The sequence below is a fragment of the Andrographis paniculata genome, unplaced genomic scaffold, assembly GCF_009805555.1.
Source record: "Andrographis paniculata isolate CXL003 unplaced genomic scaffold, ASM980555v1 Contig5END, whole genome shotgun sequence".
Taxonomy (NCBI): Eukaryota; Viridiplantae; Streptophyta; class Magnoliopsida; order Lamiales; family Acanthaceae; genus Andrographis; species Andrographis paniculata.
In genome coordinates this window covers 1,221,021-1,236,480 of record NW_026137595.1, presented here as the reverse complement: position 1 = coordinate 1,236,480, position 15,460 = coordinate 1,221,021, and the positions used below count along the sequence as shown (strand labels likewise).

Genomic DNA, 15,460 nt, shown 5'->3' with positions numbered 1-15,460 from the left:
TTTGTACAATAAGTTGAAAATAGCAAAAAAAAAAAATTATTTGTATGAATACACTGTATTATTATTTTGCTCAAAGACTAAAATATAAACACAAACATATGAGGGTTTGTTTGTGGTAAACTTTCGAGTAAAATATATATAAATAAATCTTGACATAATATTTTTTTTTTTAAGTATAGCACTTCAGTATAATTTTTTAAAATTTTGAAATTTTAAAAATAATAATAATAAAAAAAAAACAAAGCATTTCATAAGATCTCTTTTAAATATTATTGTAGATTAATGAAATAGTACCATAAGTTTTTTATTATTATTATCGATAAATAAATAAATAAATAAGATGTTGAATGCTTTAGAAAATTTTTATACTAATTTATTATTATTAATATAAATAATATCTTAACTATTCTGCATATAGGTGTTGAATTTTTAATAATGTATAACTCTCGGTGCCAACTATAGTATTGAATTTAAAATTCAACCGTTAGTGCTAATAAATAATATATGATATTACTATTACGGAGCATTTGGTATAGAGAATGAAATTGCAGAAAATGAGAGTAGAGAATGAAATTGGAGAGAAATAGAATTAGTAGAGAATGAGAATTAATTCTTTTGTTTGGTAAAATAGAGATTCAGTTGAGAAATATAAAAACAAATGCAATTATATTAATGATCAAACAAGAATAAATGATTATGATTAACCGGATAAAAAGATATGAGAATTCATAAAAAAAAAAAAATATTTTTGGTGACTTTTTCTTAAAAAAATTATAATTTATTAAAAGATAATAAAAATTAAATACTTTAACAATCAATTAAATTTGTTTGTTTAAAAAAATTGAAATAATATAATTTTAGAAAAAATTATAAAAATTAAATAGTACAAAAAAATTTAAAAAATATATACTACAACATCATATCATATCTCTCTATTTATCTATGTACGAGAGAGAAATAAAAATAGAGAAATATAAATAATTTATTTTTCAAATTTCATTTCTCTTACTCAAACAAACAAGAGAAACGATACCATTTTCATTTATCTGGCCTTATTTCTCTGTATCAAACACAACCTTAGCGTCATTTATATTGATATAATACAAAAATAACACATAAACTAATAAAAATATATATTATACTATTTGTAATAATATATATATATATTTATATTTCCTATAGCTCTCTTATTTCAAGAGCATTATTAGTCAATAATTAGACTTCAGCTTGTGATAAAGCTAAAATTATTTATAATTAGATGTGTTTGTTCTGTGAGAATGTTTAAATAAAATATATATATATATATATAAAAGATATAGAAAATTATATAAAAAAATATAAAAATAATAAACGTGACTCCAATGTCATTTAATTACGTCCACACGAAAATATATTTGCAAAATAAATATTATGAATCTATCGTAACGTGTACCTACGTACAATTTATTTATTTAATTATTTATATGTTGGTCACATTTATTATTATTATATTAATTGAAGTTGCACCAACCAACAGCTTTGAATTGGTCAGATTTTCAAGTAGTCAATTTAATTGAATAATATTCAATAAATACTAAAAAATTGTACTAACTTCACTACTTACCTTTGAACAATCATAATTAATGGAGGAGTAAACCACAATCAATTCGGGTATTTGGATATCCGACCCGACCCTACCCGACCCAATTCAGAAAAATATACAAGCAAGAATATCATTTTGCTAAAGCAGAGTACAGAAGAACATATGAATTCAACCTTAGAACAAACAATAGTCGCTAAACTATATCGAAGTCGAAATCGAAATCGAAATTAAATCGAACCTAAGCTAAATAGAACTCATAAAAATCAATTCTGGGCTTCAAACCTCTACTAATTCTTACTATCTATACCCAGAAATGCACAAAATGTGTGATCCATACCATCGAAAATCGAACCGAATATCGCATATCGACGAAGAAAGATTCAATCTTTTTCTTTTTCCGGCGATCATTTCAGCAGCGCCGCCGCCAGCTTCTCCTTCAACTGCTCGGCGCTCCCGCCGTGTCCTCGAATCGAAAACGTATGAACGACCTCGCCACTCTCGGTTATCGAAACCGTCGACTCCTGCGCCGTCACCTGATTATCTCTCAAAGCCTTTATAACCCCCGACACCGGGTGATTCTCCAACGGGTACGTTACGCGCACGACCGCGGCGTCGTCGGGCCTCTCGTGGAAATCGACGTCGGGTACGTTCTGCTTGTCGCTCGAAATCCCTTTCTCGGCTTCGAGTAGTCGTATCTTCGTCTGAAGATCCGTTATGTACGCGATCGCATCCCCGAGCAACGACGCTTTATCCATCTTCGAGATCGTCGGAACGACGGCTCTCAACGCGTAGAATCGTTGGTTGAGCTTCTCCCGCCGCTGTCGTTCCGCCTCGACATGATTCAGCGGCTCCTCCCTCCCGTTCGCCGGTTTCCGGCCACGTTTCCGCGGCCGCTGATCGTCGGCGAGAAGAAAAAGATCCTCCTTACTCTGCCCCGCGTTCGCCGAATGGTTCGTAAATAATTTCGCTTCGCCGTCGTCGTTGTTCGACGTGTTCCCGAAAACTTGATCGTACGATTCTGGCGAGAAATCGTCTTCCACCTTCGGCGAAAAGCTGATGTTGATCGTGCCGGACCGGGATCCTCCGAGGCTCAATTCTTGGCCGAAAATCTTCGGAAAACCTCGCGCCTGCGCCGGATTGAATTTCACGACGATCGATTTCGCTAACTGAACAATGCTCTTATCCTCGGGGATCGACTTCCGCGAACCGATCTCGACGACACCAGATTTTGACGGGACAAAAGCTACGGACTCAAACCGGGCGAGCTTAGCTAAATACGACCGCGATTGATAGCGATCGAACGAGCTCTTCGCATCGGAAACCCAGATAGTTCTTCCGGAGTTGAACGCCTGCGACGGTATCGACGGCTTGTCGAAAGGGAACGCGAAGTACATCGACGTTAGATAGAACATCTCGACGTCCGATACGCGATCCAATTTTGCGGCTACATTGTCATCTTCCGATCCTCCGAAGCAGCCATGGATCTTCTGAAGCACCGCTCGTTTCCTCCGGTCTCCTTCCGGCGATATTCCGCCGTCGGAACCATTGCAGCTGCCGCTGTTTTCACCTTCCTTAGACTCGTTACAATGGCCGTCGCCCCATATCAGCGCCGACTTGCCGGATTTCGACTTCGACACATGCCAGTAGATGGCGTACGTCCAATCTGAATCGTCGACGATCTCGGAGAGCGCCTGCTGCACGCCGAGGTCGCCGGCGGCGGCGGCGGCGAACTCCGACAGCACGGCGTTGGAAGCCGACCACTGAAAATATTCAGTAGCTTCAGTTCCTAACACACTCTCAACTGCAGCTTTGTCTTCTTCACTAAGCCAAAACTTGTTCCCCATTTTCAACACTGAAATAAGAATCCACGGCCAAATCTGGTGGAAAAATTCGAAGCTCCAATACTTGCAGCAGATCCAATTAAGGAAGGGGAAAGAACAGCACGAACCAATAGAATCTACCTACAAACAACAAATTCCCAATTTCTGCAACTATCCTGAAAAAATTGCAGAAACCCTAATTCCCAAATTCTGCAACTATCCTGAAAAGTAGATAAACCCTAATTCCCAAATTACACAACAATCACCATCTCGTAAACAGCCCTAAACATGAAATTCACGCAGCAAAACCCCCAATTTCTCTCCGACAATCACAAACATAAAGAGAACAGACAAAGAGGTTCATCTATGGAAGGTCGCGAAGAAGAGAGTGGAATCAATTTCTAGAGAATTAAAGGTAAAAAGCAATCCGCCATGAAGATTAGGGTGCGAATTACCTGCAGATGAAGCAAGCAAGGGTAAGAAAGTCGCAGAACGAAACATGTGACTTCAACAGTGCAACGGATTCTTTGGATCTGGGCACTCCATTTGCTGCTTTTCTACAAGCCCACATATTTTCAATTATCCTTTTCCCCTTTTTCCATTTCCGTAACAATAATTATAAATCAAAATACTTTCGCAAATTCGTTGCTCCCAGGAATTATTAACCATTAATAAGAATCAAGAAAAGGTCCGATCTTGGCATAATTTATTATAAACCGTAATCCATTATTACAGGACCTTTGACTTATAAGTTGCAGAACAGAAAACACGCTTTTAGTTTCTATAAAAGCAAAGTCGTGTTTTGATATCAGCCGAGCTGCGGCGGGCTTGCGACGTCGCCGGCGCCGTCGACCCAAACGCGAACACGATCGCAGCGGAGGTCTCTGGTGACGGGAGTCCCTTCTTTGAGAACAATCACGTTCAATTTAGGGTTCTGCGCTTTTATTACCGCCGCCGCCGCCTCTCCGTCGACGCCCACCAGCTCCGGCCACGACTTCTTCCCTGTTTCACCTATATATATAGATATAGATGTAGATATACATTATATATGAGTGTGTGTGTGTGTGTGTTTTAGTTTTGTGTATTTTGATCGTAAAAAATGGGCTTGGGATTACCTGGACAGTTCGACATTTCTGCCTGTGATCAGTTCCTGCTGAGCTCGTCTTAGTACAGATGTATATATATATATAGATATAGATGAGCAGTGGTGGTGGTGATGGTATTGGAGCTCTGGTCCGCGAGTTGTGTTCTTGATTAGCGCCGGGAGCTCGGGAGCTGTAGATTGCGGATGGTTGGCCGTTTCTTTTGAATGGCTTGACGTTGGCGACTCCTCAGTATGAATATGAATGGCTGTTTTGGGCGGAGCTGTATGTAAGAATTTTGGCAGATTATTTCAAATAGCATTCAATGTATTAAAAATTTTCAAATACCATTCAATGTTCATTTTGAAAAAAAAAAAAAGTGTTATGTTTAAGATAAAGAATTTTAAAAAAGTTTGGACATTTTAAGAATTTGAAAATAAATATTACTCCTGTTCTGAAAAAAGGGTAATATTTTTTTTCACGTAAATTTTTTAATATTAGTATTATAGTGTTTCAGAGTAGAAAAGACAAAAATGTCTATTAGATTATGCCATAAAAATTAATGGCATTTATGTAATATATTGAAAGTTGTAATGGTATTGATTATGTTAAATAGGCAGTACAATTGCTAAATTAGAAAATTGTATTTTTTTTTTTTTGGGACAGACAAAAGTAAAAAATAGTATCATTCTTATGGGACGGAGGGAATAATATAAAGTAGAGCATTTTTATCTTTTATAATTACTTTTACACCAACTATCAATATAATACTATTATTTTTTAATTTCCGTATGCATCCCAAACGTTCATATTATTTTGGGAGTATATTTTTTTATCTTTTATAATATACAAATTAATTTACCATTTAAAATATTACTATATCACATAGTATTATATTAAATAGTTTTTTTTAATTATAAATTTTAATTATTTTCAACTTTTATTTACTTTATAATAAAATATTAATTATTTCAAGTTTGTATGTGAAGTAAAGAAACAAAATCTTGATAAAATCAGCAAAGTGTTGTCCTTTCCTTGTTATTTTGAACTTATCTCCATAACTTTTCAAACCTTTCTATTTTATTTTATTTTCAAACTCGACAAATCTAAAATGATCTTCTAATAATTAATGTCAAAGATCCCAATATAGAAATAACTATTTTCTTCGTCCCAAATACCGTGCAATATTTATGTTTTGCACGTGAATTTAGTTGAGAAATATTAAATATGGTAATTTGAAATAATTTGGATATTAAATTATGTGATCGGAGAGAGAAATGATTATTTGTTTTTTTATTTGAGTGATATGATGCGATAAAATGAAGTGTACATTAATATATGTATATAAATATTATTAATTATTTCTAAATTTAAAAATATTGCAATGAGTTTAGGACAAACAAAAAAAAAAAAAAAAAGAAATGTAGCAGAATATTTGGGACGGAGGGAGCAAGGCTTTTTATTATAATATGTTTGACTTTTTTTTTTCTTTTTTTTTTGTTCAAGAGATTTTTATGACTTTTGAAATAATAATAATAATAAGAATATGTTTTTTAAAAAAAAAAGAAAAAAGGCTAGACTATCCTGACTTTGACATCTTTCTACTATTTTTATCAATTTGCCAATCATATAATCTAATAACTCCATTTGGAAATTGATTTATTATTATTATTATTTAAAATGATATAAATATGATATAATGTTGAATTAGAGAGGTGGTTGATGATGTGGTCATAAATAGAAATATTTATTTACGAATTTAACAAATTTTTGGTTTTTTCTTCTTCTGTTTTTTTTAATTGTAAAAAATCCTGGAAAACAATGTCCAACATTTATTAATAAATGTACATAGTCAACTTTCTTTTTTTAATATTTCAAATCAAAATTAATACTGGTATAATTTTTAATAAAAATATATTCTTTTTTATAAAATATCACATCAAAATACTATTTAAACAAAAACTTAAATCAACACTTTATTTCAAATCAATTTTAAATAACAATTAAATAAAAATTATGTTGGCAACGAAATGTTTGAATAATTATTTTAATATAACAAAAACCAATCTTTCAAATTCAAACTCGAATCTTAACAAGACAAGCTTTCGAATAATTATTTTACTCGCACAACAACTTCAAACAAAATAACGAAAAATTACATGTTTCAATCGACTTTCAAACTTCATACTCCTAAACACACATATCTATGCGTACTATACGTCTTATTCATCAATAATTTTTATTATAACAACAACAATACGTGTAATAAATATAAATTTATCCGATATGTGGTTCAGTCTTGACAATTCCATGCTTGTCGACCCAAACTCGAACACGATCACATCGGAAATCCATGGTCACCATCATCCCCTCTTTCACGATCGCCGTGCTCACCTTTGGGTTCTCCCTATTGATCACCGCCACCGCCACCGGCCCCGGAACCCCGACGAGCTCCGGCCACGAACTCTTTCCGGCATCTATATATATATTTTTAATTATATTATTTATGAATTTGGCATGAAGATGATGAGATGAAAAAAGTTGCACTTACTTGGACACAAGTCTTCCATGAATGTATCAAACTTTTGCCTTGTGTTGTACTAATTAATTAATTGTAATTATGGATTGGGTTGATACACTGAGGGAAGGTATTTATAGATAGAGGATAGCATAGGATAGAATAGGATAGGGAAGACAATAAATAAATTATTATTATTATTATTATTATTATTATTATTATTAAGATTGTACGTGTGAATCAAAATATCGTTCACATTAATGTTACTTTTTTAAAATAATGTAAAATAATAATAATAATAATAATATTGTCTATTGACAAGTTGATTATAGTAGGCGTGGATTTAGTCTAATTCAATTCAAATTAATACTTCCTCTATCTCATATTTATATCATTTTTATTGGATATCGAAATTAAAAAATATATAATAGCATTTTAATATAAAATAGAATTGATAATAAAATAAATATGATAAATTTATTAAATAGTTATTTGAAAATAATAACAATTTAATTATTTTTTATTAAATTATGTATAAATTTAGAAACATAATAAAATATTGGAATAATTATCCCAAAAGTAAAAAAAAAAGGGAAGTTCGTCATCCTCATTACATATTTAATACATAAGGATGTGCTTGTTTGGAGGTTCGGATTTTGGTTTGAAATTTGATTGGTAAAAATTTTGAATTAAAATAATTGTATGATATACTATAAATGAGTGCTGAAGTGATTTTTTAATATAAAATTAATTTTTAATATAATAAAAAATTAAGAAATAGAAGTTGATTTAATATTTTAGAAAAAAAAATTAATAAAAAATTAGGTGAAGTTTGATAAGAGAACACGCCTTTAATGTATTTATTTTTTTCTTTTATACTTTATATTTTCTCTGTCTCATGAGTAAATATTTATTTGTTTTTTGCACGTAGTTTTTGAAATATTAGTATTACATTAGGATATAGTAGGAATAAAGTAAAAATGACTAAAATAACCTTATTAGTATGTGTGATATAAATGTAATGACATTTGTATAATATATTTTAAGTTGTAAAGGTATTTGTAATATTATGTAGAGAGTAGAGTTAGTAAAAAAAAAATAGATATTTTTGTTATAAGACAGATTAAAATAGAAAAATAGATGATATGGGACGGTGGTACGGAGGAGGAGTATATAAATTCAATCAGAGTAACAGTATCTGTAATTTATGTAACAATTAATAATATTTGAATATTAATATATAATTATTTTTACTTAATATTTTTAATAAAATAATTTAAAATAATAAAAATAATACTTTAATTAATTTAGAACGATGAAATATAATAATGGGCTGCAGCCTGCTGGCCTTAAATAATAGTTCTATACTTTTTGTTTGGCCCAAATTAACGTTACGCAATATACATTTTTTTATTAAACAAATAAAGTTATATCTTTAAAATTTTATAATATCCATATTTAATACTTTATTAAAATATATTTTTGAAATTAGCTGAAGGAGTATTACATTATAACTCAATTTACAATCAAAACTAAACTTCAAATTATACCTATTTAAAAAAAAAAAAAAAAAAAAAAAAAAGTATTCATTTTGTTAGTATATACTTCTTTCGTCCTTTAACAATCTATCCATTTTTTCATTTTGGTTCATACCATAACAAAGTATTCATTTCATTTTTTAGTAATTATACTATCTACCTAACATTACAAATACCATTCTAATTTACAATATATTAAACAAATAACATTACAAATGTCCTTCTAATTTATAATATATTAAACAAATGACATTATCTTTATATCATACAATACTAATAGGGTTAATTTAGTCTTTTTATCTTTATTTCTATTTTATCCCAATATAATACTAATATTTTTAAAACTCCGTGGAAAAAGCAAATGGATATATAGATATGAGACGGATGGAATATATAATATGTATACGACCTTTTGGCGTTTTTTATCTATTGTTCTAAAAGCGCGCTAACGTAAAAAGCGCCTTTCAAATACGCTTCTATTCAGTCCTTTCTTCAACCCTTACGCGAAATCCTCCCTTCATTTTGGACGTAAAGTCCGACACATAAACCGGCTCCGCCGCTTCCGCCGCCGGAGCCACCTTAAACCGCCGCAGCACGGCGGCGACCACCCGCTTCATCTGCAGGAAAGCCATCTCTTTCCCCAAACAAACCCTAGGCCCTGCCTGGAAGACCGGATACGTGAACGAATCCCTTCCGACGAACCTCCATTTTCCGGCGCCGCCGTCCTCCGCCGCCTGCAGCCACCGCCGAGGGCGGAACTCCGCCCAATCGGAACCCCAAACCTTCTCCGACCTCCCCATCGCGTACGGATGGTAGCTTATTCTCGTACCTTTCTTCACCACCGTACCGTCCGGCAAAACGTCGTCGTTTATCGCCGATTTGGTGCTCACCGGCACCGGTGGATACAGACGCATTGCTTCGCAGAGGGATGCGTGGGTGAAGATCATGTTCTTCACGCCGTCGTAGATCGGTTTCTCTGAGAGCTCGTTGATTTCTGTGATGATCTCTGTTTCAATCTCTGGATGATTGTGGATCAGCCAGAAGAACCAGGTTAACGCCGCCGATGTAGTGTCCCGGCCGGCGATTATGAAGCTGATCACTACGTCGGTGATTAGGTCTTCGTCGGAGTGACCTGACTGTAAAAATCTGGTAAGGAGATCCTCTGATGCGAGATCGGAGTTTCGAGAGAGTTCTAGAATCTTCTTCCTGGTAATTCTCTTAGCGAATTTGCGAACCTCACCGACTTTGATCTTCAACTGCTTCTCTTTTCCGACGCCGAGAGCTCTTTTGATCTTCCAGGTGAAAGGAATGTTGGAATTGAACCTTTCGCTGATTAATTTCAGAGACTGGTCGAAGACGACGGCGAATTCCGCCACCGGAAGCGACGGCGACAGGTACGACGGATCGTAACCGAAGGCGATGATACAGATGTTGTCGAAAGCGAATCTCTGAAGAACGTCTTGCAGATCGAGGACGGAGCTGCTCGCGGCGGCGTTTGCCATCACCGGAATTAAACGATTTCCGATCTCCGAATCAACGACGGTTTCCACAAATTTGCGAAGCGATCCTGCGCTGAACTGGTGGCTACTAACCTGCCTCTGGAACTTCCAATTATCTCCGTCGGCGTTGAAAATTCCTCCGCCGAGAAAATCCGCCAGCGTGCGGCGGAACGCCTCGCCTTTGTGGTAGTTATGGAAGTGCGACTTGAGCATGTGCTCCACGTTCGCGGCGTTTCCGGTGAAGATTTGGCGGTAACCAAACGGCCGGTGAAGCGTGAACGTCAGATTCGGGGTGGAATTAACAATGTCGGCGATCCATTGCACTCGCCGTTCCTTGTTCTTCCAGATTTGGAAAATGGAGCCGAAGATAGGGTACGCAATCGGAACCTGCAATCTCGACGAAGAAGACGAGTCAGATAAGCTTCTGAAAACCAGCACGAGCGGAAACACTAACAATAGGAGAAGAAGAAGGCAAATGGAGAAGTAATGATCGAGGTCCGCCATTGTTGTTGCAGGAGGAAGAAGAAGAACCCTAAATCAAATTTGGGAATCGCTACCACCACCGTTAGTATATATATACATTAATAGACAGTGAAAATTACGTAGACAACGAAAATTGCAAAACATACGTTACAGTTCTACCGTATTATTATTTTTGTCATCGCTATTTATGTCATTTTGCTCGAGGCGTGACATTCACGCTGCGCAGCAATAACGGAACCAGCAGTAAAAGTTTGAGGCATATTATTTTTTTTTATTATTCATAATACACTTTGGAAAAAAAATTAAAAATTTTAAATATTTTAGAAAAAAATTCAACAAAATTACATAAAATTTATGATTAATTTTTTATATATTTTTACATTACAAAATAAAAAATTAGGATGAACAAATTACTATAAAATACATAATTTTATTATTTTTTACATAAAATAAATACATATTTTGAGGACTGTTAACCCCTAGCTCCTATGTAGTCGCTGCAATTTTTCCTACCTACATAATTAATGCATACGTACACTCGCAATATAAATACAAATAATACAGAAATACGTAATTGTAATTTATAAATGAACTAATTGTACTAAATTTAATAATATATTAGTTGTGTCTAAACGGTCAACATATGTTAATGTCATAGCAGAAAACCAATACAATTATAGTAAAAAACAAAAAGTAATGTATTTATACAATACAGTTATATTGTTCGTTTTAATACAATATGTGTTGTGACTTTTAGATAGATGTATTGATTTTTGGTATAGAATATAAAAAATTATATAAAAAATATAACATATATTATTTTAAGTTGAATATTTGATTTTTTAAATTTTATTTAATAAATATTTAATTTTTTTTTACTTTTTTATTTTTATAAAAAATATTTTGTATTGTTTATTATTATTTTTTAAGAATCGTAATTTTAAAAGAGTGTTGGGTGAACAAAGCGAGAGTTTATACCACTTCAATTTCTATAAGATATCTCGGGTTACGATCCAGATTCATTCGACCCGAAATGAATTCCCATATGTTCTTAAATAAGAAAATAAAATAAAATAACAAATAAAAACTAGAATTCAATGTGTGAGTATTTCTAATCGATTTTTATATATTTATTTATTAATATTAAGAAATATAATATATATACACAATTATTCGTAAAAATATTAGCAATTGAACATCAAATATTATTTTTTATATCACTGGTGCGATTCTTATATCTATTATAAAAAAAAAATATTAATTTAGTTGTCCGAGATGTAAATTTATGATCATGATGTCATTGATTAAAAAAATTTCTACAGTCATTTAGTCTTGTCTGTCACATATACTATAACTTACCTTACAAATTCGATTTTCATTCTAGTAAGTTCGGCTAAAATTTTACCTTATTGTTATGATTTTCAAGTTATTAAATTCGGCTAAAATTAAATTATTTGAACGTACTTAACAATATTATATCATGTCCACTTATATTATTTCACTTTCTATATAGGGCTATCCATTTAACTAGCTTTTTTTTCCTTTATAATTTATTTGGTCTATTTTTAATTTTATTTACTCAAGGTTCATCTCATAATTTTATTTTTTTATAATACTCATGTAATACAAAAAAATCTTTTGAAACCATGCACATAAAATGGATGGAGTATACATATGTTTTTACCTCTAGGACCATCTCTAATTAATTTTTTCATTAAAAAAAAATAAAATTGTATTTTTATTTTGAAGAATTTTTTATGTAAAGTATGAAGAATCGTATAATAATAAAAAATAATAATAATATTTTATATTAAATATTAGTATTTTGTAAATAAAATAAAATATATATTATACATATTAAAATTCGTGTCAATAAAAAAATTGTGTGATAAAAATTTTAAAAATTATTTTTTTAGTATTTAACACACTCAACCTATTTATATATATATATATATAAATCTTCTAAAAATATTACAAGTATATATAATTTCTTTTAATTTATTTTAAATAATTAAAAAAGCTCATTAAAATTATATATATATTAACAAAAATATATATAGTATTTATAAATTCAAATTATTGATAAATTTTAAAGAATAATAAATAAAATTATTTCACTTAATTAAATTAACATAACATTTATGATTTTAAAAAATAAGATAAAATATAAATAATAAATTTAAGATATCAAATATTAAAAAACATATATATATCTATGAAGCAAATATGTAAATTAAAAAAAAAAAATCCTTCAAATTTAAAAAAATCGTTAGGAGCTGATTAGATAACTCACTTTATATTTAGAAAAATTCTCAGAGTCAATTCGATAACCAACTTCATATTTTGAAAAATTCTCCTAATATGAGGTCGGTTAGAGGTGGCCTAATAGTATTTGATTATTTCGACATGTAATTTGGCTGGGACAAAATATAGGTGTGTTGGTACCACATTGTATGTATTGTCAATTTAACACGCCTTTGTTTTGCCAAAATCGAATTATGTTACGTCGACATATTAATTTTTTCTATTTATTATTAGATATAAAATAATGCTTTGTTTATACGCACATTTTTTATATATTTTTTATATATATATAAAAGTTGTGTTTTATGGATTATGGTTGAAATTCTATTAATTCAAATAAATGAATTTAAGCCTAGCTCATTAAAAACAACTTTGAGATATTCTATATATTCAGTTTTAAATTTAGTAGATTTATATTTAAATTTGGTTTTATTATATAGGCCTCTTATTTTGATGATTAATAAGACAATCTCATTATTTTTCCCCAAAATTTCTAACATAGTATCAGAGTCTACATTCAACCTGGACTGTATCGAAGGTCATGTGATTTTGATATCATACTATCTGCCATATGTTTATTGTCTGATCTTATTATTTTTCCCCAAAATTTCTAACAAGCAATTTTATTTGAATTTGAATTTGAATTTTAATATATTAAAACAAGATAGAGCAGAACTCACTCTTCAATTATTCGCATAAATAGTAACAGAACGAGCATATTTTTAGTTTCTTAAAAAAACATTTATTATCAGTTTGGTTTTTTGAGCAAAATTTATCTAAAAATGGTTCTATATAACTGTATCAAATATGTGCAGTCATCCAAAAGATTTTTTTAATAGTGAAATATTATTGCATGTATTGATATGGTACTTTCAAAATTAATATGAACTAGATATATTGTAGTTTGTATCACTTAATTTTGATGTAAATTTAATTTTTAAATAAATATACAAATTACTCCCTCCGTCAGTCTATAAGAGTCATATTTACCTTTTACTTATTGTATTTAATATTAAAAATATTTTTATATTTGTATAACTTTTTTTACAAATTTTTTTCTATTGGTATTATAAGACACTAATAAAAGTATTTTTTTTAAATTTTTTAAAATTTGTACTATTTTTTTGATTTAATAAATAATATTCAAATATCAACATGTAAAAAATAAATAAAACTATTAGAGCCGGATGAAAGTAATACATTTTTATAAATATAAAATTAAACTTACGACAAAATGTAGTACTCCCTCCGTCAAGTTAGAAAGTATACATATTTTTATTTTGGGACGTCCAATTACAAAGTAACTATTTCATTAAATACCCCATGTTTTCTACAAATAATCCTACTTTACGTCACATCATTACTTTTATACACAAAATAAAATAAGTACAAAAATGTCATTTCGCTACTTTTACCTTCACACTACTTTTAGCTTGTACAGATAGAGTATTAAAATGCGTGTTCGATAAGTATTAAAATACGTGTTAGATACGAACTCAAATTGAAGCGTTTAAAATGAGTTTGATCAAACTCCCGAGCTTGTTCTTGATTTGGACCACTTATTTATTAAATTACTGATTTTAAAATTGATTATATATTTATACAATTATAAAAATTATTCAAATCGTTAATTAATATATAGCTTTATATTCATTGTTATTCTATATTGCGAGGCAATAGAGGGTCGGAGTTGTCCTGTTGATTTAGATTTTATTATTATTTTTATTTTCATTATTTACTTTTATTACAATATATTTTGAACTAAACTATCACAATTTTTTGTTTGAATAAAAATTGTCGGGCGTGGAGGTTGGTATTAAAATAATATTTAATAGAATATTTTGCGAAAGAAAAAAAAAATATATTTTTTAAAAACACCGAGTTCAAATAGTAAAACTTAAAAAAATTGATCTAAATAAACAAACCCTTTATTTTTCTTTTTGGAAAAAAATCAAACATGAAGAAGATGGTTGAAGGCTATGCAATAATAATATTTTTAAAAAAAATTATACTGTCTATTAAAATTAGTTGATTAGGATACTACATATATATATATTAAGAAAAATAAATATTTTACTAAAACATAATAAGAGTAAAAAAATAGTCGAAAGTATTTTTGAAAATTTAGTTAGAAATTAAAGTAAATGATAGAAGAATTTGTTGTAAATAAGTGTTAATGAATAATATTCTCTCCGTCATAGCTAATTTGTCCACTTTAACTGGGCACAAAATTTTAGATAATATGTAATTAGTAAGTAACTAAGAAGAGTATTTGTTAAAAATAATTATAGATTAAAATAAGAGGACTAAATAGTTTAATTAAAATAAAAAAATTATAAATTGTAAAATTTAAAATATGATTAACGCGTATAATTATATTTTTTTCTTTAAAAAAAATTTATGTGAAACGGACGAATATGAAAAAAATAGACAAATTAAATGGGACAAAGAAAATAATAATTAAACGTTGATTTCTTTTCTTTGCCAAAATTATTAATATGGTAGATTTAGCAGACAAATTAAAAATGAAAGTAAAAGTAAATTTAGCGAACAAAAGAAATAATTTCTACATTATATTTCTTATGTTCCCACATTATTTGTCAATTATTTTTATTTTCGTTCGTTTCACTTTAT

At 30.2% G+C, this 15,460-nt stretch overlaps 3 protein-coding genes across 3 annotated transcripts; all 3 read right to left on the bottom strand.

Annotated features, from left to right (window-relative positions):
* Positions 1–1,694: 1,694 nt before the first annotated feature.
* LOC127258949 (transcription factor MTB3-like) lies at positions 1,695–3,994 on the bottom strand. The gene is made up of 2 exons (XM_051286039.1): positions 3,858–3,994; positions 1,695–3,543 (listed from the first exon to the last, which is right to left on the bottom strand). Exon 2 carries the CDS (start codon positions 3,424–3,426, stop codon positions 1,987–1,989), a length of 1,440 nt encoding a protein of 479 aa, XP_051141996.1. The 5' UTR covers positions 3,427–3,543; positions 3,858–3,994; the 3' UTR covers positions 1,695–1,986.
* Positions 3,995–4,074: 80 nt separating this feature from the next.
* On the bottom strand, positions 4,075–4,740 carry LOC127258950 (inhibitor of trypsin and hageman factor-like). Its single transcript, XM_051286040.1, has 2 exons — positions 4,518–4,740; positions 4,075–4,413 (listed from the first exon to the last, which is right to left on the bottom strand). Exons 1-2 carry the CDS (start codon positions 4,531–4,533, stop codon positions 4,211–4,213), a joined length of 219 nt encoding a protein of 72 aa, XP_051141997.1. The 5' UTR covers positions 4,534–4,740; the 3' UTR covers positions 4,075–4,210.
* A 4,149-nt stretch (positions 4,741–8,889) lies between these two features.
* LOC127259182 (cytochrome P450 94A2-like) lies at positions 8,890–10,624 on the bottom strand. The gene has a single exon (XM_051286344.1). It carries the CDS (start codon positions 10,541–10,543, stop codon positions 9,017–9,019), a length of 1,527 nt encoding a protein of 508 aa, XP_051142301.1. The 5' UTR covers positions 10,544–10,624; the 3' UTR covers positions 8,890–9,016.
* Between the last annotated feature and the right edge of the window lie 4,836 nt (positions 10,625–15,460).